Genomic DNA, 23,178 nt, shown 5'->3' with positions numbered 1-23,178 from the left:
TCCCATCCTCTTGAAATCCTCCCTTCAGATACTTGTGTGTGTTGCTGACATCCACTCTCAGTCTTCTCCAGAGTCTTAGAATCACATAATCATTAAAGTGGAAAAAAACCTCAAAGATCATCTAGTCCAACCATCAGCCCATAACCACCACTCCCACTAAACCATCTTGCTGGGTGCTGATTCAGGTTGCAGCTTGACATTTCCTCCCAGCTTGTTGTCAACTTCCTGAGGGTGGACTCAATCTCTTTATCCAGCTTGTCAATGAAGATATTAAGTGGGACTGGCCCCAGTACTAACCCCTGAGGATCACCACTAGTGACCAGTTGCCAGCTGGATTTAACTCAGTTCACCACCACTCTCTGGGCATGCAGCCAGTTTTTCACCTGTGAACAGAAAACATGTCAAGCCATGAGCTACCAGCTTCTCCAGGAGAACGCTGTGGGAGACAGTCAGATGTTGAACAGATCCAGGTCTCTCAGTATTTCCTCAGAAGAGAATGATCTGAGAACCTGATTATCTTTGTGGCCTTTTGCTGGACTCTCTTCAGTAGTTCCCTGTCTTGAATGGACGAGCCCAGGAATAGACACAGTACTCTCGATATGGCCTCAGAACAAGTCACTGAAGAGGCAACATAGATCAGTGGATAGGGCATAGAATGGGCTCCCTCAATCTGCTGGCCACATTCTTTCTAAGAACGTGACCGTCTTGGCTACCAGAGCAAACTGATCATTCATGGTCAACCTGTGTCCACCAGGACAACTAGGTCCTCCACAGAACTCCTTTTCATGATATTCTAGAAAACCACCAGATTGGTCAAGAATGATTTCCTCTTGGTGAACACATGATGACTGCTCCTGATAATTCTCTTTTCTTGCACTTGCTTGGAGATAGCATCCAAAATAAGTTGTTCCATCAACTTCCCAGGGATGGAGGTGAGGCTGACTGGCCTGTAGTTTCCCAGGTCCTTCTTGCTTTTTTAGAAGAGTGGAGTGACACTGGCTTTCCTCCAGTCCTCAGGCACCTCTCTTGTTCCCCATGACTATCAGAGATGATAGAGAGTGGGACCACTCCATCACTTTTGCTTGCTCTATCAGTATGCATGTGTGCATCCTGTCAGGGCCCATAGATTTGTGTGTATCCAGTTTGCCTAGATAATCTCTGATCAGATCTTCTTCCACCAAGGGGAATTCTTTCTTTCCTCACACTCTCTTATCTCCAGAGTCTGGGGTTCCTGCAGGGCAGTCTTAGCAGTAAACACTGAAGAAAAAAAGGCATTCAGTAGCTCCACCTTCTTGGAATCCTGCATTACCAGGGCACTCACTTCATTCAGTGGCAGTCCCAGCTTTTCCCTAGTCTTTATTTTGACCTCCCTTACCAGATTTGATTTCATGTGGGCTGAAGCCTTCCTTGTTGCATTCCAGGTAGTCCTAGTGCAGCACACCTGTATTCCTTCCAAGTAGGCAGACTGTCTTTCCACAGTCCATAAACTTCCTTCTCCCACAATCACAGTCTAGAACATGTCACTGAAGAAACTACATAGACCAATGGATAGGGCACAGAATGGGCTTACAAACACAGTTAAACTCCTCATTGCAATTCTTATAGAAGGGATTCCATCACTTTACTGTAGTCTATGTTAATCTTAAGTACCAGTGTAGATATCCATGAAGATGAGCTGTACAAGGTTCAGGCAGCTCTGCAGAGCTGTATAGGTGCCATGTTTCTTCAGTACTGGAAACACAGGACTGATCAGTCCCATCACCAGTACTGTCTGCTCTCTTAGCACTACAGAGAGCTGTGCAGTATTATCTATTCTGAAGATTTGGGTTGTATTTGTTCTGGTAACCCACTCTCCAGATTTGGTGTGACTTTAACTCAGTCTGCTGGATCTACGTGCTTGAAGTTCTGGAAGAAGGAAGAGAATAAATACATCAATATAGTTCTGACCTTAGCAGAACAGGGAGCAACAACTTGCTTCACTTGCAGGCCGGATGCCAGCCTGCTGCTTTGCAAAGCAGCAAACCGACACTTGCAGGAAATCATTTGGAAGCAATGCTTTAAACAGATGATTCAAACTACAAGCTCAAGAAATGCCACTGTTCACAGGAAGAAGTGAACTGTTTTTCAACTCTGAAGCTTATTCATAGCTTGTAGTTATTTATCACCTACCAGGGTACTAAGTTCTTACTTTAGCAGGCAGCAGGTCTAGTGGAAGAGCCACAGATTCTATCTTTCAAAAGGAAACCATTTGCTAAAAATTGGTGATCCACTCTTCTTAAAGTCTAATAGCATCAGTATGGTATGCTACTATCTTCCAACACAGTATCTTCATTGCAAAATACACATATTTTGTTGTTGTAAGTTGTTTTGAACAATTTCTCTGCAGTCTTCTGTTTACTCAACACACTGGTCTGTATTTGAAGTTTAGCTTCAGTCTATGTACTTAACAACGTACTAATGAGCCTGATCACTGGCAAAATATTGTGGAAACTTTTTGTTTTGCTCTTAACACTATTCATTTTCTTTTAAAAATGCAATGGTCTCAGTAGTCTCTTTTGAAGATCACCTTACTTACAGATGATGAAGCCAGAATCACAGAATCCTAGGGTTTGGGAAGGACATAGTGGGGATCATCTAGTCCACCCCTGCTAAAGCAGGTTCCCTAGACAGGTTTTGAATATCTCCAGAGGAGGAGATTGCACAGCTTGTTTCAGTGTTCTGTCACCATCAGAGTCAAAAATTTCTTTCTCACATTCAAGTCATCTTGAATTGCTTTTTAATTAGGAAAAATCAAAATATTTTCAGCAGCCCATCTGTCATCCAAAATAAAATCACTGAATCACACAGAGGAAGGCTTCTGATTCCTCAGAATTGACATTTTCAGAAGACCCCTTCCAAAAGCTTAGAAAATTGGAATATCTAAAACAAATTCTGAAAACATTGCCTGAAAACTAAGATGTGAATTTGTTTAATCTGATATGGAAGATGAACATAATTATATGATTAAACAGAACAACGACTGAGCCAAGGGAATTTCTGCAGATTGTCAGCTCTTGCATAGCAAAATACTAATATATGCATTTATTTTTTCTTCAGTAGGTAGCCAACACTTTATAACTTAGGAAAAAAATAGTAAACTTTAACTACTGCTGAAATATGCATGAGCTCAAGCACCAAACCAAATAATTCTCTACCTACCAAGGCAGATGCAATTCTGCATCTGTACTTGTACCTTCAGCTGAACAATTCCAGATGTACAGCCTACCTTGTTTGTAAACAGCTGCTGCCCCATATGATAATCTATTTTCCCAGAGGAGGAGTTTCTCTGTCAGGTGTGTTGACTGCCTTCTATTTTCTGATAAACTCATGTCCAGCTCTGTGGGAACTTTGTATTTATGTCAGAGATACAAGCAGTCAAGAAAATCAACCAAATTTGACTCCTATAAGCCAATGGAAAACTGCAGTTTCTATCCGTTCAACTGAATAGGAGTGAAGTTTTACTGTAAACATTTATAATTGACCTTTCTGAATAAACCAGGAGAGCCTAGAATGCAGCAGGACTTCTTCAGTAGCAACTGCAGTTGTCGTCTTTTGTTGGTTCTTTTTTGGGTCTCAATTGAGTTTCAGTAACAAAACTAAAAGCAGGATGACAGCTCTTCTCAAGAGGACTTCCCCTCCCACAACAGTGTGATGGGCAGAGCCTGCAGAAACCTAGCCTGTACAACTGTGCCTCAGGTCTTTTATCGAGAGTGGCACAAAATGGCTATGTCTGTCACTGATAGATAGCATAATCATGGGAAGACTGAAAAGTCATGGCATGTACTACCTGTTCCATGCAACCCATTCCCCCAGCTCTGGCAGCCCATCAGCACCAACGTGCTGAACTGTGACTTTCTGAGTGTGACCACAAGGTATAGTCAAACGCACGTGTGAGCTGACGGATCTCGTAACTGAATACAGAGAAGGGCCAGACCCAACTAGACCGGTAGTAAGGAAGAATCTATTTCATAAGCTGATTCAGCAGTGGCTGAAAAGGTGTGAGAGGACCGTTTGGCGCTGACAGGCAAACAAGCCGGGTGCGGCCGGAGGAGGTTGCGGGTGCGCTGGGGAGAGCCGACAGCTCCGGGCAGGGCAGGTGAGGGCTGCGAACCGCCAGGAAGCGGCGTGCCGTAAGGGCACTGCGCGGTGACAGACAAACACAAAAGACGTATTTGGGACAACCACGTTTCCATTACTCAGACGAGGATGGCGGTAATTAATTGCTCCTTTCTTGTGAAGGGGCGAAATTATCGGCCGGGCAGAGCCCGAGGACAAGTCAGTGGACCTTAAGCGGAGGTCCAGGAGTCTGAGCGCTGCAGAGCGAGGTGCCGCGGCCGCTGGAAGAGCGCGACCTCGCCGCCCTCCCTCCCCATCCCTTCCCGCCGCTACAGCCGCAAGACCGCACCGCCGTTCTCTCCTCCCCCGCCCGGCAGCGCCGCGGCGGCCCCGCCCCCAGCGAACGCAGGAACGAGCCACTCGCAGCACTGAGGGGGGTAGGGGACGGGACGGAGCGGACCCGCGGGCTCCCTCGTTTCCCCGGTACGCGCCGTCGGCGATCTCCCGGCAGCCGCCTCCACCGCCTCTCGGGCGGGCGGACGCGAGAAGCCCAGCGGTCGCCCGCCGGCCGCGCCGCGCCCGCCCCCCGCCGCGCCGCGCAGGTGGTACCGCCGCGCCGGGCGGGAGGAAGAGGAGCGCGGCGGCGCCGGCTGCGGGTGGAGGTGGGCTGCGGGGCGGGCGCCGGCGCAGGGGGGAGCGAGGCGCTAGAGCGCCGCGAACGAGAGGCAGAGCCTGGCCTGAGCCCGCTTCGGCGGCTGCGCACCTTCGCGGGGGTCGGGCGGTGCGGCCGTGTGGCGGGAGTCGTGAGGGCGGAGACTGGGTCTGCGCGTGGCCCGCGCGGCGTCGGTGCCGCGGGCGGCGTTTGCGGCCGTTGGACTCGGCGCAGGGACCCCGCGAGCGCTGTGCCGCTTCCCGCCCTTCGCATCCTCCCGCGGCGTGTTCGTGTCGGCGGCGGGGCTCTCGGGCGCAGCGCCCTACCCCGCGGCCCGGTCCCTGCTCGCGGCGAGACGACGGACGGCCTGCACGGCGGTGAGACAACATGAGCCGAGATTTTAAACCCGGGGACCTCATCTTTGCCAAGATGAAAGGTTATCCGCATTGGCCGGCCAGGGTAAGTCCCCTCGGCCCCCTCTCCCGCGGAGGATGCGTCCCTTCCCCCCGCCTCTCCTCCTAGTCCCGCCGTCCCCGCGCCGCGCTGTCGGGCACCTGCGGGGAGCTTTGCCGCCGAGTGCTGCCGCCCGCCCCCAGTGCGGTGCCCCGGGCTGAGCCGACCACCGCTGCGCTGCAGGCCCCGGGCTCGCCCTGTGAAAGCTTTCTAGCAAGCGCCAGTTGTCCCTATTTGTGTAACTTTGTTTTCAAAACGTAGGCTTCTGTATGGTGGCATAACAAACGGTGGAGCTGTGCAAGGAGCGAATTATACAGAGCTACTGCTCCCAAATAACGGCTGGTTTTTGTTTTTTTTTTTTTGTTTTTTTTTTTTTAACCGAAGGAGAATACCACGTCGTGGCAGGGTTACCCTTTAGTGTTAAAGTCAGGTATTTCTGTAGCTTTTCCCGTAGGAGAAACTGAACTGAAAAAGTGCAAAGTTGTCCGGTCCTTTCTCCCTTCCTCACCGCTCCCTTGGAGGTGCCATGGCAAGTCCTGTGGCTGCTCTAGGGCATGCTAATAGGCATGAACTTGTAAATTAGGCTAATTATGAACCATTTAGCTAAGATGCTTGGTTAAGAATTTGTGATTATTTCCTTGGACAAGTTATCAGCTTAGCTTACAGGTAAGAAGTGTTACTGTGCATTATGGTGAAGAAAAGTTTGTTTTTTGGATGGATTGCTGCTTTTACCTGTAGCCAGCTCATTGTGCCTCTCCTTAATATTAGCCAAAAAACAAAAAAGGGAGGTGTTGCTGTAAAATGAGAAGCGTTGTCACTTCTTACTATTAGCATACTGCCCTCAAGACCTACTTTACCTCTCTGTAGCATCGTTTCTTTTTTTTTTTTTTTCTTTATGCTTAGCATTTTTAAGTATTTCCCTTTAGACTGTTATCAACTGTTGCCCGAGTTTAATTGTAGTTTGTCTTCTCCTTAGGTGGATGAAGTTCCTGATGGAGCAGTAAAACCTCCAACAAATAAAATGCCTATTTTCTTCTTTGGCACCCATGAGACGTAAGTCCTTTATATCTGAGGGCCCTGTTTCCTTCATTGGTTCATGTTTCATTCAGCAGCAACTTAATGACTTATCTGAATGTTGTGTATTGTAATACTGCAGTGTTCAGTAGTGTATCATCTCCTAAATTTATCTCTTCTGACAGGATGTGTTACTTTCACATTTGTTTAAGCTATTCAAGTGAATGGTAGACTGTAACAATACCGTGTACTTTTTCCTTCTCAGTAGAGAAACAAATCCTACCTGAAGTGGTATGACTAAGTTTTTCTTTCTCCTATAATGACATTTAATTATAGTTCTGTATATATATACAGAAATGGTCGAAAATCTGTTCTGAAAGAAAGTGGAATAACACTGACAGCAATGAAGCAGGTAAAACTTGAGGAAAAAGCAAATTGCCCTACATTGGTTTTCTTTTTTTTTTTCCCAGAGGCATTTGGACTTGTATTTGTTTGTAAGATCTTGAGAAAAAATGAGAACATATCATAGAATATCCTCAGTTGGAAGGGACTCACAAGGATCATGGGCTCCAACTCCTGGCTCAGCACAGGACCACCCAAAGCTCAGACCTTATGTCTGAGAGTGTAGTCCAGATGCTTCTTGAATTATGGCAGCTCAGTACTGTGACTGCTTCCCCTGGGGAGCATGTTGCAATGCTTAACCCCTCTCTGGTGAAGAACCTTTCACTGATATCAACCTGACCCTTCTCTGTTGATCACCAGACAGAAAAGATGAGTGCATGCTCATCTGTTCCTCTTGTGAGGAGCAGTAGGTCACTATGAGACCACCATCTTCTTTGGACACTCTAATAATGTCATTTCTGTACTGTGATGTTCAAAACTACACGTAATACTCAAGTTGCAGCACCAGTGCTGTGTAGAGTGGAATTATTTGTTGTTGGTGCTCCCAACAATGGTAGCATTTTACAGTCACACATTTGTTTTGAGGGGACTGCATTCCACTGCTCAGTTTTGTTGCAGTTCTGCCCTGTTGAGGAAGGATTCCTGGAAATAAGATTCGAGGTTGCGGTGTTTGAGTACTGCCCTTTTACTTAATGAAAGATTTATTTTAATGGCAAATTTAAGCACTACAGTAGGTTATCTTTATTCTTAATACTTTTTCGAAGATGTTTTTGCAGTTAAAAATACAGTATTGAATAGTTTATTTTCCATGGTGATGTGTATAGTTATGGATTGATGTTGTACTTAATTGTTTCTAAGTTGGCAGACCTAGATTGAATGTAAAGGAGGAAGAGTTTGTTATCTAAAGTTTTAGAAATACCTCTGCAAATCTTGAGAAGCATCACGATACCTTTTATTTTCATTTAGTCTTCCTGACATGTACTTGGCTTTGGAATCTTTTGCTAATTTGCTTGGGTATATTTAGAATTCCTTTTCACTCATCCTCAACAAGATAAAGTTTTACTGCAGCCTGATTTTCATTGGGCTGTGTGTGGTCAGGGTAGTTTCTTGTACAATCTGCAAAGTACAAGGACATCCTTTACTTTGCAGTGTACTATCTGAAACTGTCTGAACTGTCTCGTTCTTTAAGCATGTAATTTATGTAGTGCTCCTCAGAGTAGTAACAGATGAAACTCAAGCTTTTTGATCATACTTAATGTTGCTTACAGCAGATGACCTGTGGGTAACAATGGGAAGAAACCAATTGGGTGAAAATAGAGAATGCCATTTCACAGTGCTTAGATTTCTTTAGGTTTGTAGCAGTGAGCAGTGAATTAGTGATCTGTTGGAAATCAGTTAAATACAACAATTTTCTGTACTTCTTAATGAGAAAATCAATTTGGTACACTTGTCTGCTTTGCTTTTCACAGTTAGTTCCACGTGTATGTAAACATAGGCACTCTGTACTGTATGATAAATTATAACTGTAAGTAGTGGCAAGTATCTGAAAGCCTAAATAACTAGTTTAATCAATGTAGAAAGTCCTTGTGTATTCTGTGTAGTCTAGCTGTGTGTAGAAAGAAAATAGGGGGAAATATAAACAAGATTGAGTTGAGAATAATTATTCTCGGTTTGCTAAGAGTAACATGAACTTAGTTTTGCAGTTTACTAGAAACAAGTATAAACTAGTAGTTTATTGATATTGTTGAAGGTCTTTCTAAAAACAACTGAATACTTGCTGTTCAAGTGTATAGGTACATGCTTAAAGAAGGCTTTGGGGATTTGGATGTTTTTATTTCTGTACTGTCCTAATGTGGCAGCACTACCCTTTTCTAAAGGAGTATTAAAAATGAGGTTTGAACGAAGCCTTTATTGCTATCTCTTGTGCTGGTAATATCATGCTGTTGCAGAACTTGTGTCATAAATAGGAGGTCACTTAGAACTGTAGTTTCTAGATCCTGTATGTTAGGGAAAATGTTTCTCTTCATTCTGTTTTCTTGCTCAGTTTTGGCACATGGGAGTTTAAGTACAGCAATCCAGTATATTACTTTTTCACAGCAGTATTTTTTTTCAAAGCTTGAAGAATATGGGTAGACCTTGGACAAACACTGCTAAGTGGGAAGAGAAGAAAGGAGGCATACTTACTGTGTTTCCAGCTTCTTTCTGTCTCCCTCCCCAGTCTTTTGGTCCAGATATGAGGACTTCTGCAGTACATTTCCTTCCTGTGCTGGCTGAATCCTCTCTTAACCATCTCTTCCTGTAAAGGGTTGTGTGCAGTGCAGGCATACTGTAAACTTTTTGCACATAGGTAAGCATTTTGCTGCTGGAGTAGGAGGTGTTTAATCTTTCTGGATCAAAGTGTTCTCTTTTAGCTTAGTAAAGTGTCTATCTAAAGTAGCCCTTCTGAAAGATGCTGAGCTACTTCCTCAGAAAGCAAGTATCTGTAACTTTTCAGATAGTTGTCTTATGTCAGACAGGGCTGCATCTGAGTGCATAGCAAAGCTGAGATTGAACCACTGAAGTGTCATCTTTGTTTTAACAGCATATGAATTGGTGCACTGAAATAATAGCTTGAAATGTCTTGGGAGTAGAGCAGGAGCTGTATAGGCTTTATTCTTCAGCATAAACCAGGGTATTTGTCTTCTGTAATTTGTTTTTCAGTGTCTAGCTTAGAGAGAATGGTAGTGTGGATATGATGACTTTGACATATGAGAAAAGGAAGGCAGTAGCTTTAGTTAGATAGTTCTGGGATAAGGGGTAGTGTTGTTCAGTGTTCTTGCCTCTTTATGTGGCAAAGATACATTATCTTAGGAACTATACTGCAAGAGTAAATGAAGAAAATTGGTATTTAGTTCACTAAGAATAGAACTAGGGAAGAGCCCTACTATAACAAACAGTTTAAAGTTTTTATTAAATTCTGTTAATAAAGTGTGTTTCCTTACACACTGAAAAACTGAATTAATGCTGAATTACAGTGCATTCTCAAAGATTTTGGTGGCAAGTGCATTCATCTGTGGGCAGTTGGTGCATTCAAGTGTTGCTTTTTTCCATGTCTTATACACTTAAGATTCTTTTTCAGTTTGGTCTTCTAAGTACATTGCTTTTAGTTTAGTAACTTCAGGAGACTTTATGCATTAGCTTGGAACTGTTCTGCTTTTATTTGTTCTCTTGCATTACACTGTCAGGATTTAAGGATGCTTACCTTAAATGTTAAGCTTGTTTTTCTAAAGAAGCACGTACTCTTCTTGTTTCTTTGCAACTTACTTGGTTTGCCTCACAGTAGTTGGTTGTATTAACAGCTGCAGTCTTAACTTGCAGCACTGGCTGCTTCTTGCCTGGAAGCTCAACACTTGAGGATGGAGAGAGGCTGTCTTTATGGTGCCAGTAACGAAAAACTTGGGCCGCTGAGAAAACTAAAGATGTATTTTTAGCAGATTTTGTTGTGCTCCTGAATTATGTTTCTTTAATATTTGATGCATATTTTTCCTTTGAAAAGGCTGTTTAAAACATGACATTTTTTCATGGTAATTTCTTCTGTATCTTCCGAAGGGCATTTTTGGGACCAAAGGACATATTCCCATATTCTGAAAATAAAGATAAATATGGAAAACCAAACAAAAGAAAGGGTTTTAATGAAGGGTTATGGGAAATTGACAACAATCCGAAAGTGAAGTTCTCTCATCAGCCGGTAAGTTTTGCAATCTGCAACTGTTACTGTACTATTGAGGGGAAAGAGAAGCGAAGAATTCTACTTGCTGTAGGGTAATGGATTATTGCTGTCACTCAATCATAAGTTTTTAAATAAGTTTTTTTTTCATGTGAATGGGGATTTCTGTTCCTGTAGTAAGCTTATGGCAAATCATGTTGACTGTTTCAGGAAGGTTGAAAGTATGTTTAAAACACTGCTCAGTCACGGTGAATGCTGCAGGCAGTGCTGTAGTAGTAATAAGGATAGATGTTTTTATTTGCTTCTCCTATGTGACACGCCGTTTCTTTAACATTTAATCCCTCCTCCGTAACATGTCCCAAATTACTGTCCCTTTACTTTAGAAGATGGATAAAGTGTTAATAAGCTTCTTAGGTAGAGTCAGCAGAAAAGAGGTTGTGCTCTGGATATACCTGTTCTCTGCTCCTGGATACAGAAAGGTGCTAGTTCCATGATCCCACTGAGAAGAAACGTATTAGTAAAGGATGCTTGGGTTGTTTTTTTCTGCTACAGAAAATTGAGTCATTGAACTGTGTCCTCTTTACTTTGTGGTAACAGACTGGTACAGCCTGGGTGGTTGAGGGAGTTGTAATAACATGAAAACATACGATTCAGTTATGGTTCACAATCGACTAGTAATCTCTGTATGAAAAAAAACAAACCCAAACAACCCAGCAGCAAGATCTTCCAGTGTATTTTCTTTCTTAGCATATCAGTAATTTCTCATAAGCTGTACCTGTTTTCATAACATCTCAGACACTTCTAAATAGTTTTTCAATTGGGGATAGACAAAACATGTTGCCAGCAGGCGTATACATACTGATTTCTTAGTCTAGCAAGTCTGAAGGTGTTCTTTGTAACTTTTCAATATCATTTGAATACTTCAATCCAGCTTCTGTGGTGGCTCTTTAATAAAGTGTGTGTTGTGGTAGTGTTCTCTCTGGAGCCACTGGATTGTTTCTTACTATTTTCACTATTTTTAATTTAAAAACAGTAAAATAATTCCACAAGCAGTATTTAAATGGTGGTCCTGTAACTGAACCTTAAAAATGAACTTTCCTGAGGGGTATCTTAACTGTAAAAGTAGATGGATTACAGAGGAACAGTAGTGACTAATCCAATCATTTATTCAATCTTACAGAATTAATGAAAGTAGATGAGGCAAAAATTCTGAAGAGAACTTGCCCATAACTTCAGAAAATAAAAACCTTTGTTTTAATAGACTTTCTGTTTTGTCCAGTGGATCCTTTGGAGCGGATCTCGGTGATCTCATGTTTTACTTGCAGGCTTTTGAGATGGTACTAAAAGAGAATACCTGCAAATGGCAGCCACATTCTGCAAAAGAAGTTGGAATGCAAAACTGATTAAGGGTTACTTAATCTGTCAAAAAACCACCTATAAGAGTCTACTTTAGGGACAGTTTTTTGGCAATACTTGATGCTTTCTAGTCACTGTCATGACTCCCCAAAGATGTCATTTAACGGGAAAATAAAACAACCTTTGAATTAATTTTCAGAATGAATGTTATATCACTGTTACTTCAGAGAGTCACAGGTTGGATGGAAAAATCTGGCTTTATCCACGAATAAAATTGTAGTGATACTTTTTTTTGTTTCAGTTTTACTTGTTTTCATCTTATGTGTTCATATGAGCTTTATTTTTTTTCTTTGCAGAACGATGTACAACTCACAAAGCTGGGGTTTCAGAATTACCTTGTTTCACATTCTTGTCAGTTCCCTTGGTGTTTTGACTGTACTGCAGCTCTCCAGTTGATGAGGGTGTTACCTTAATATCATAATCTCTAAGCTGGGGAAATGAATACATAAGGTTCTTGCTCCTTGTAAGAGGACGCTCTTCTGCCTAATAAATAAGAAATAATCTCTGCTATTGTCACAGTTAGTAACTAAAGACTTTGAAAGTAGTGGCTCAGGACATTGTAGTCTGGAAAGGGAATAGTTTAGGCATTAGATGTAATTATTGCTATGGTTTGCACGAGACTTGTATGTGAAGTAGGTTGGTAAAATGAGGAGGCTTGAAAACCAAAAAGGGCTTTTAAAGCCATGAGCAGCAAAACCCTCAAGTCAGGGAATTCTGAACAATTTAGGTAATTAATGCAGGGAATTTTTTGTTAGTGATGTGCGCAAGGAGAAACAAAGACATTTGTGAAGAATACGTTTGCTTTCATCCATGTGCTTTGCTTCCCCACTCCTGTTCTCTGGTCCCTTTGGCATATGTAATAGTCAGTCCCTAGAACTAGGCAGTGGAGGTGTAGTTACTTTGTTTTTGCTGCTCCTTGTTTCTTTCTTCACCTTTGGGTGGGCTTCTCCAGGACTGTGGTCCCCTCAAAGGTGTACCTTTTTACCTCCATTCACTCAGCTTCTCTGAGCTCTGGCCTGGCTGGGAGCACTCCTCCTGTGCCTCCGCTTTTCTCCTCAGTACCTCTCCTACTCTAGCCTTTCTTCTGCCTCAGTGTCCCTCATGCCCTGCATGGGCATTAGGTCTGTGATCAGGTAACTTCTTCCTCTTTATGTCTCCTGCCATGCTTGGTCTCTGAGCTTATCATTGGTTTCTCTCCAGTCTGGGGCTGTCACCTCCTTCCCTGAGCCTTTGTCCAGCAGTGCCTTGGGCCCTGTGCTGGGTGCAGCATGGATTTGCAGTGGGTGCAGAGCTGGAGCAGGCTGAGGACAGCCGCTCAGGACTCTCCAGTGACCTGGGACACAGACTCATAAACCTGTTCTGTGCCCAAGGCAGTGTGAGAAAGGGTCAGTGTAGGGAGCAAGTTACCTTGAAAGTGAAGACAGATAGTTGGCTGAAGATATGGAGGAAGGGTTACTTAAGTAAATTGTGAAGTGGAAAGTTTTTCTAAAATATTTTGAAGTAGGGCAATATATTATTGCCTAGTAATATATTGTGGTAGTCCAAGTGAGTAAATGTGTATTTCTTAGCTATATTCTTGGAGATAAATGTACCTTAAGTTGTTCTCTTTGTCTGCATGTGATGTACATATTACTGTTTGGCATGTTTAAAAAAAAAAGAAAAAAAAAAACTACACCAAAAAAAAAAAAAACAAACACGAAAACATTCTCAGAGTTAAGTGAAGGACAGTTGCAGGACAGTAGCAGGGAAGACAGTTCCATTGTCAGTCTATAAATGGAGCGTGAGTAGGCAACTGTGTCAGGCCTCACACAACATAAGTTTAGAGGGGAAGCAGTCACATGGACAAATTGGCAAAATTGAAGTTTTATTTTGGATGCAAGACAATATTAAAGTGCCAGACTTGTCAGCTACTTACAGGGAGAGATGAACTTGCATTTTTTTAATCTCTTTTTGGGTATATTTTTTCTTGATAAGTTTTTCTGATAGTGGCATTTTTTGCTCAACTGCCAGAGCTAGCTGGAACGTACTGAAAGCAGTAGTAATACATACCAGATGTTGCTTATAACTGCTAGTAAGGGAAGTGGCGGGTAGAAAGGAGCTTGTGGCTTGGGCTGAAGTCCAAAACCACATCCGCAAAGGAGGAATTATTAAAGAGTCAGGGGAGTTCTGCCAGCTTTGGTCGAAGGATATTTAGGAATGAGAATGCTATCCATAAAGTAATGGAATGAAAAAGAGTAATTCTGACTTCACCTCATTTATTTCTGTCTTTAACTTTCATTTTTTAGCCTTTGTTATGTTTTGTTTGCTGATGTTTTCAGGAGCAGGTAGCTCTTTTTCACTTAGATTGAAAGCTCATTTAAAAGCATTTATTGACAGGAGTCTTGGAAGTTGAATTCAACTGAAACTTAATTTTCCTTAATTATGAACGAGAAAAAACTTACTTTGCAGTAGTTTCATCTTTATCGCATCAGAGCTTGAAAGTATTATCATGATAATACAACTTAAATTAAAACGTGAGGGAAATGGAAAAAATTACAGATTCCTGTAGTTCTATAAGTGTTCCTTATTGTGATATTTTCTCCAGTAGCTTACAAGTGGTAGAACACCTCTCACTGTACTTATTCTGTAGTCCAGGAAAGGATTTGCATTTCAATTGTGATTTCTCTATTGAAGTCCCATCCAGCTGTTAACACATCGATCAAAGAAACTATTCAAGAAAGCAGTCAAGAGGCTGCAGAGGGAAGTGAAGAAAAATCAGGAGCCAAAAGGAGAAAGCCGTCTATCCCCAAAGTAAGTTAATCAATTTGTGTTTTGTTCTACTTGTAATCTTATCAAGTAGAAATTGTATTGCTAGATTTTCGTTAAAGGATATAGCTTCACTGCCATAGCTGCATTGCCTTTGCTTGTTTATATTCTTCAGTATTAGCATTTTTATCCTTCAATATACCTGGCAGGCATTTTGCATGCTTTTCAAAATTAATTTCTCTTCTGATTAAGGTCAGAATGCACTTAAATATATCGAGCATTTCTTAAGCATGTGAGATTCAAAATTATCTTCAAGGTTTAACTTTACCTTCTTTTCGCCAAAGACTGTTTAATATCATAGTCTGGTGTAACCATCTCTTCTGTTGCAGCTTAATCTTTTTAAAAAGCCTGAGACAGCATTAGAGCTGGTCTAGGCTAAAGGGGTTTTTCAGTGTATTTACCTGAATAACTGTAAGTCAGTTTGAATTATTACTCGCTTTGTGATGTGAATGGATACTGAAGATAATAGTATGCAGTAGGTAAAAAAGATGAGCTGCGTCAGTTGATGGATCAAGGAAGTGTCTTTTGAAAAATCAGTAGTTTATAATGACGGTGTTTAATTTAGTTGTTTGTAAAAGTAAAACCTTCTGAAACAAGGCTGTGTTCTTAAGTGTACTGTATTTGTACTAAATAAAATGCCTTTCTACCTGAAACGTCTTAGCTTGCTGCTGCTGTACATAGTCCATATTTTGAGAGGAATCTTCGTAGCTTACCATGCATTTAATGATAATAACACATGATAAAACTGTATCACATAGTTTTTAACTTTCTGCCCTTGAATATTTTGTGTAATTCAATGTCTTTTTTATGTAATACAGAAAAGTTGCGTGTTATCTCTTCTTAATTTTCTTAGACCAGAATCCTAAAAAGAGATAAAAACTGAGAAGCAGATGAAACTGATAAGTTCATGATGTCTCATTTAATCCTAACTTGCTTCTGAGAATTGCTACACTATGGGGCAATGGGTGCTTTTAATTGTCAGACTTTTTGTAAAGACTTGCTTTATTCTAATAGTATTCCTTTTGATTATTTGCCAAGTTTTTGTGTAGTTCTTTTGCAGGTGTTTGCAACTATCCTTTAGTATTGATTCACAGTTGAAACTGAAAACTTTCCAATGTGCTTAATAATATGTAGTAAATGCCTTGTGGAGGACTGGTGTCTAGGAGCCCTAAGCTTATTTTCCAAGAAAGGGAAAAAGACCTGTTGAGTTTAGTAAATGAACAAATGTTACTGTGCTTCTACTATACCAATGTATAATATCAGGAGTTATCTATGATTCTATGATTGTGTCTGGATTGAGACTTGAATATATCTGAGTTGTTTCTACCAACTTCTTGTTGCTTTGAGAGTTCTTAGTTTCATGGAATGGTTTGTGTTAAAAGAGACTTTTAAGATCATCTAGTTCCTGCTGCTACAGGCAGGGACGCTTCCTGCTTGACCAGGTTGCTCAGAGCCCCATCCAGCCTGGCCTTGAATGCTTCCAGTGGGGGAGTATCTACAGACTCTTTGGGCAACCTGTTCCAGTGTCTCACCACCCTTATGGCAAAGAATTGCTTCCTAATATCTAGTCTAAATCTCTCTTCCATTTTTAAGCCACTTCCCCTCATTCTGTCACTACGTGCCCTTACAAAAAGTTCCTCCCCAGCTTTCTTACAGGCCTCCTTCAGGTTGTGGAATGTCTTCTCAGAGCCTTCTCTTCTCCAGGCTGAAGAGCTCCAGCTCTCTCAGCCTGTCCTCATATGGGAAGTGCTCCAGCCTTCTGATAATCTTTGTGGCTCTCCTCTGGACCTTCTCCAGCAACTCCATGTCTTTGTGCTGGGTGCCCCAGAACTGCATTTGCTAATCTGGGTAGGATTTCATGAGAGCAGAATGGAGGGGCGGAATCACCTCCCTAAATGTGGTGGTCGTCCTTCTCTTGATGCAGCTGAGGATAAGGTTAGCCTTTTGGGCTGCAGGTGCACATTGCTGGCTCATGTTGAGTTGTCAGCTGACACCCCCTAATCCTTCTATTCAGGACTACTCTTAAGCCATTCTCTACCCAACGTGTATCTCCTTGGGGTTGCCCTGTCCCTGGTGCAGGACCTTACACTTGGCCTTGTTGAATTTCATGAGAGTGGTTGGCATGGCCCACCTCTCAAGCCTGTTCAGATCCCTCTGGAAAGCATCCTTTCCCTGTAGCATGTCATCTGCACTACTCTGCTTGATGTTAGCTGCTAATATTAGTAAGCCAACTTTTCTTTCTTGTGAATGCGCACTGCTGGTAAAAGCATTTGTTACCCAATGTTTGCTACTGCAAAGAAGAAAGCTTAAACTTTTTCTTGTTCTGAATGGATTCATCACTTTGCATCAGTGTTGATGTGTTCAGCAAGTAGCTTGTGCTACTGGGGATGGCAGTGGCTTTATGCATCATGCTCTTGCTGAGAAAGAGCTTCCTGTCTGGTTCTGAGCAGATACTTTGACACAGAAAGACCAGATTCAGCCCTTTGAACCCTTTGAAAAGCCCTGATGGGATGGATTCATGTAATCAGTTTTGATCAACCTAAGGCAAAATATGAGCAGACTTACTCTTTTTCTTTTGATATTAGTGTAACTATATCTTGTTTTTAGTCATCGAACCTTGATTTCTTACTGTTTCAGTGAGTAGTAACCTAAAAAAGAATAAGCAAACTAAAACAGAACAGTCCTGAGTGATATTACATGTTTTTAAGTAATCATCAGTATTGCATGACAGCCTACTGCCTGAACTGCTCTGTTCAATTTTGAAGTTTTAGGAGCTGTTGCTGTTATTAAAGTAAATTTTGCAACAGATGGGGCAAGTCAAGAAAATGAACTGAAGTTAGGAAAAAAAACACCAGCAAGTGTGGGCTGCAAGGAAGTGTTGATATTTACAAGGGAAAGACTAGAAACTTTGTATTCAAACCTAACTCCTCATCTTAAAATACTAGTTTTCATTTTAAGTAAGAAAATAGAAGAAACAATGTGAAGGGCATGGGTTAGATGACTTTATCACTAATAATTGTCTGAAATAAGATAAATACCTTGCATGTGGTCTGTTTACTACATGAAGTCATCGTTTTGTAGAGTTTGGACTTCGTTCAAGCTGGTCTGTGATTCTTCCATGTTTGTGTGTGCAGATAGGCTGATCTAAGTGAATCTTGAATTTATTTTATTAAGAAACACCATTGTGACTGAGTTATTCATATCTGGAATTCACTTGAATGTTGTGAACAGTTAGAAATACTCTTTTAGTGGTAATACAGTGAAGTAGTGCAGTTATGTTACCGCAAACACAAAGAGGACTTGAAGACAAAGTGGTTTGCAATATTTGAAAATGGTTCTGCCGTTAGTTTCAGTGTGTATGTAAGAAGGCATGTATATAGACTGAGAGTGAAAAACAGCATGATGATTATTGGTATGTTCTCATTTAACATTTTCTTTCTTTTTCATATGTTTTTGACTCTGTATTATTCTGTTTGCAGTTATCCCCCAAAGAGGATAACAACTTACCTGCAGAAGCTGAAGCAGAAGAAAAGGAGATGCCTACTACAAAGGAAGATGATGTACCTTCTGAAAAAAACAGCAAGGAAGTATGTGAAAGCTTTTACTGTGTACCAGAGCATATTTTAATATTACATCAGTTAATAGAGAAATTTTATGCACAGGGAAGCCACAGCTACTGTTAGTGTGACAGTCTCAGTTTGGTATGTAAAACTTACTGTGTGTTTGCTCTCATTGAAATAAGCAGGAATAGAAGCTTTCATCAGGTAGACAAACCAGATTAAAGGTTATTCAGTTTAAAAATTGGTGGAACAGTGTTTTCATCACTCTGTGTAGCAAGTGCAACTTTTTTTAAAAAGAGTAGATAAAGAGATCAGTTGCTAAATGATGATTTAAATAAAGGTATGTAGTAATGTTGTAGCCTTATTTCTTACCTTTCAGTAGGAAATCTTGGTTACCATATAATGATATCCAAAAGTAGGAAATGTCTTTATGATAATTTTTGTAAATTATATATTCCCAATTCAGTTGTGGGAAGGAATAAAACAAACTAGGAACATGGTTTTGTTTGTGGAAAAGATCACAAAAACTTATAAACATATCAGATATGTTCTTTTCCTAAACTCTTAGCACCATTTTTAATTTTTCACAGGGTGTGGTGAAAACAGATGATGCTTCTATTCCCAAAGTTGCTAGAAGAGGAAGAAAAAGAAAGGTAGCAGTATACTTACATATTTCACCTTCTTGAAATTTTTTAGTGGGGTGGTAACAGTTATCATTTTCTGTGGTGGCAAATTATGCATTCCTTCCAAATATAGTTGAAAGTTTTGTAGGAATGATCATTCTCCCAAGAGGACGTTTCACATTTTTGTTTGAGCTCAGTAAGGAGCTCAAGTAAGCTCCTCAGGTAAGGAGTTTTCTTTTTTCCACACATAGGCACATAGTGTAAGTGACAATAATTGAAATAAAGTAACTTGCTTTGAAGCTCTGAAGGAAAAAGGAAAAACAGACAAATTAAGAGCCTTCATACTGAACCAGCACCTGAAATACTTCTTTCCTAAGATTGTATGTTTGTGGTCTCTTCTGGGACCTTTTCATACTAATGAAGGAAGCAGTTCCAACTGTTGTCTTACTGTTTTCCACCATTGATGTTAATGTGGATGTACAGAAAGCTAGATTGGAGCACTGTCCAAGTGAAATCTAGGTTAAAATGGAGCAAAGTGTAATTTTAATTTGAAACTACTTCTTTTTAAGTTGATTCATTAATGCTGACAGCAGGGATGAGTGCAGAAATTTACCTGTGGCCTGGTGTGCTTGCCACAGATGAATAGTGTACTATCAACTCCTTCATGCAAGATGCGCATTTGTGTATTCCTACAAAAGCAACTTATATTTATATAATTTTTGAAGTTTTAAAGAACACCTTATTTGAAAAAAAAATACGAAAGTAAATCTGAAATAATATGCAAGAAAATGTCTAGTCTGAACAGCAGGGAGTTGAAAATACGTGTCAGTGTACATATACCTGATACTTGTAAATGGGAGAGAAGCCTCAGATGGCACTAGAACAGATCTTGTGCTTTGGTTCTCATAATGCACTCAAATCATGGCTGTAGTGTTTTTTAGTTTTGTTTAACGCAGCTGATTTTTGTTTATGTCATAATGCATTTCAGACCCAAGGTGGCTTCTTCTGTAATGCTTGGCAGCTCAAGTTGACAGATGTATTTAGTGCGTGCTGTATGTGGTAGGCGCGTTAACCAAAAATTTGTGTACTGCTGGACATTGCTGGGTCAGAGTGGTTAAGGTTGAAAGGGGTTTGTTTTTCCACTTGGGCCATCAGCTCTCCTTGAGCAGGGACACCAGAGCAGACTGCAGAAGATCATGTGCAGGCAGCTCTTGAAGATCTCTTAAGGAGGAGACCCTGTGGCCTCTCTAGCAGGCTGTGCCAGTGCTTGGTTACCTGCATGGCACAGAAGTGCTTCCTGTGACAAAACCTTCTGTGTTCCTTTTTGTGCCTGTTGCTTCTTTCTCGGTGCTGGACAAAGAGTTTCTGTCCTCTTAGCACCTTCCCTTCAGGTGTTGATAGGTGTTGATAAGATGACCTTTGAGCCTTTTGTTCTCCAGGCAAACAGTCCCAACTCTTGGCCTCTTCTCACAGGAGGGGTCTTCTGCTGACCGCTACCCTCTAGGCCTAATCATTCAGTTTTCAGAAATCCACATCGCTATCTGCTCATCCAACCTGTGCTTTGACAGTTTCTTTTATGCTGTGCATAGTCAGAGTCCTTACAGAATTGTAGGAAGGAAGACTGTATCCACTGTTCTCTTCTTTCCCATCAAGCTAGTGATGCCATAGAAGCTTACTGAGTTGGTCTGACCTGACCTCCCATAGTCTTTGTTAGCTACTAATGATTTGCTTCTCTTTTGTGAATCTGGAAATAATTTCCTGGGTTGAGCTGTTCAGTCACTTTCCCAGGGAAGATGCTGAGACTGACCAGCCTGGGACCTCCTTCTTGCTCTTTTTTGAAGGTAAAAGCAATGTTTGCTTTCCTCAGTTGCCACAGTTGAGCAAAACTTACAGAAGAGTGGCTTTGCAGTTGCATCTACTGGCTCCCTCAGTACAAGCTTGAATGCCATTGCATTTGCAAGTGTCTGGTTTGCTCAAGTGTTTTCAAACTAGATCCTCATCCACAAAGTATCTGTCTTTCTTGCTCTGGTCTCAGTTTGGTCTCTGGGACCTTGGATCCCTAAAGGCTAATCTTGCTTGTGGAGGTTGAGGCAAAAAAGGAATTCAATTGGTATCTTGGCCTTAACATTTTCCCCAGTAACCCCAGTCTCTTTTTCTGTTGTTAACAAAATACGCAGAGGACCTACATCTTCCCCAGTCTTTCTTTTGTCATTGACATTCTTTAAGAAACCCTTTCTGTTCCCCTCTTCATATCTTTGGTAAGATTAGATTCTGTCTGGGCTTCAGCTTTCTTAACTTGATCCCTGGCTCTTGTGATAATGTCTCTGTTCCTCTCAGGCTAGCTGTCCTTGTTTCTATCTTCTATCTATTTGTGTTGACTTTGGCCAGGAGATCCTTGTTCATTCATGTGAGTCTCCTTGCATTTTTGCCTAAATTTCTCTTTGTTGGGATGCATTGCTGTGGAGCTTAAACAAAAAAATGTAATATTTCAAGGAATGTGGTGTAGGCTTGTGGTTAGAAAAGAACATCGGCTGTATGGTGATACAGCCTTGAATGTGTACTTTATCTTCCTTGAAAGGAACGTGGTGTTTTCTTGTCTTGAAACTGTTTTGTTTTGTGTTTTGTTTTTTTTTTTTAATCTTAATAGTTATTTTTCTTTCTTAAACTATGTGAAATAAACACAGTTATGATGTACTTTAGTCATGATTTAAGTTTGTTCTTTAAAAATATATCCAATTATGACTGCATCCAGGAAGAATATAAACATGTATTTGCTGCTACTTTTTCTGTTGCTGCTGTGTGATGTACCTGTACCCAGGACACTAAACTCCTGAGAGTATTTTCTCCTGTCAGTTTTTATTAAGATTCTTTTTCTCTGCCTAATAAAATGCTTCTGAAGGAAATGCTTATGCATTCCTTAAGATGTTCTTTTGTCATAAGTTCCCCCCCTCCCCACTTTTTACAACCAAGCCCCTCTAAGATGACTGTATTGATAAAGTTCATAATTTATGGTTAGTTCAATTTAGCTTATGATTTTTTTCTGTTGCAAATAATTAGCTACAAAGCGGGTAGTTGAGAAGCTTCATCTGCTTTCATGATGTTGTGACATATCTGAGAGATTATACCATTTAAATGAGTAATATTTGTGTATAGGGCAAAATGAATTTACATCCTTAGAACTGGAAAACTGGGTTTTGGCAGTCATTACTAATTTAAAGAACTCATTATATTTTTTTGAACTGAGATTTCGGGTTTTTTTCTTCATTTTCTGAAGATAGGCTGGTTCAGGCTATCTGAAACATTACTGTATGTAGTCATAGTAGGTAGTTATAGAATGGAGAACATGAAGCAAACGATTCTTAAGTATAATCTACTACAAAATTTGTATTATTTTTTTATTTAGAAATAATAGAGTAATAATGAATGCGTTTAAAAACTGTTGTCTGAGAAAGTAGTTGAGAAGTTGGTGCTTTCATTCATTTCGTACATTTCATTTGGGAAATATATTCTTTAAATTAGGCTGAAAAACAAGGTGAAGCTGAGGAAACAGCAGTAGTGGCAACAGCAGCAGTGGTATCAGCAGCAGCAGCAACTCCAGTGACTGTGTCTCCAAAAGTAAGCCCAAAAAGAGGAAGACCAGCAGGTAACTATAAAAGAATAATATTTTGTCCTGCTGAAATACCTTAATATAATTAAAGAGGGTTTACTGTATCTTTCCTATAAACTACTACAGAGTATAGATAGAATCAGTTGTAAAGAGAAAATATATCTCAAACTTAGAATTTAGGATATAAATGGATTTAAACTGTGAGCATTAGTACTCTGAATAAGGCTTGCTGTTTTGGGGTAGGAGAGTTACCTTCAGGAAGATATTCTTCATAGAACACTCATAAAAAATAGACTGCAGTAAGGTTCCTCTGTGCATTGTTGATTTATGAAGTTTTCCGTACTTACAGAAATACTAAAATTTTTTGTTAGAACATCCTTAAAGCATGAGTAAGAGAACTGAGGGAAGATTGTGCCTGTAGGTGGAGCTGAGAGAATAATAAAAGCAAGCAAAGAGCAGGAGAGACTTGTTTAATTAAATACGTAAATCAATATGTGTAGATTAACAGAAAAAGGAAATGAAAATTCAGCTACTTTATTTTAAACTGTATAATTTGAAACATTTACTTAAAATTCTGCTTTTCTTGTTTTGGTTTGTTTTATTTTTTTTCTTTCAAAGTAGCAATGATCTGATTTATTGGAATTTCTGTGCTGAGCTTGTAGATACTGTAGATATTCTTGAACTGATTATAATACTGTTTTTGTAGCAATACATTGCCTGAGTGTCTAGTCTGGGAAACAAATAATAGTTTATATTCATCTGTATCTACTGAAAGCATAAAAATAGCTTACAGGAAGTGCAACCACAGTTAAACCAACTTAATTGCATTTATCTTGGAAGCTATG

The 23,178-nt window shown here is 40.6% G+C and overlaps 1 protein-coding gene across 1 annotated transcript in view; it reads left to right on the top strand.

Annotated features, from left to right (window-relative positions):
- The first annotated feature begins 4,736 nt into the window (after positions 1–4,736).
- PSIP1 (PC4 and SFRS1 interacting protein 1) overlaps positions 4,737–23,178 on the top strand; it is a 34,993-nt gene continuing 16,551 nt past the window's right edge. Inside the window, exons 1-7 of the mRNA XM_048931239.1 lie at positions 4,737–5,206; positions 6,177–6,253; positions 10,205–10,343; positions 14,412–14,528; positions 18,023–18,130; positions 18,694–18,756; positions 22,246–22,369. Of these exons, the coding sequence (XP_048787196.1) occupies positions 5,135–5,206; positions 6,177–6,253; positions 10,205–10,343; positions 14,412–14,528; positions 18,023–18,130; positions 18,694–18,756; positions 22,246–22,369 (700 nt within the window). The 5' untranslated portion in view covers positions 4,737–5,134. The remainder of the gene's footprint in view (positions 5,207–6,176; positions 6,254–10,204; positions 10,344–14,411; positions 14,529–18,022; positions 18,131–18,693; positions 18,757–22,245; positions 22,370–23,178) is intronic.

Source organism: Lagopus muta, chromosome Z (genome assembly GCF_023343835.1).
Source record: "Lagopus muta isolate bLagMut1 chromosome Z, bLagMut1 primary, whole genome shotgun sequence".
Taxonomy (NCBI): domain Eukaryota; kingdom Metazoa; phylum Chordata; class Aves; order Galliformes; family Phasianidae; genus Lagopus; species Lagopus muta.
This window is presented reverse-complemented; position numbering and strand designations above follow the sequence as displayed.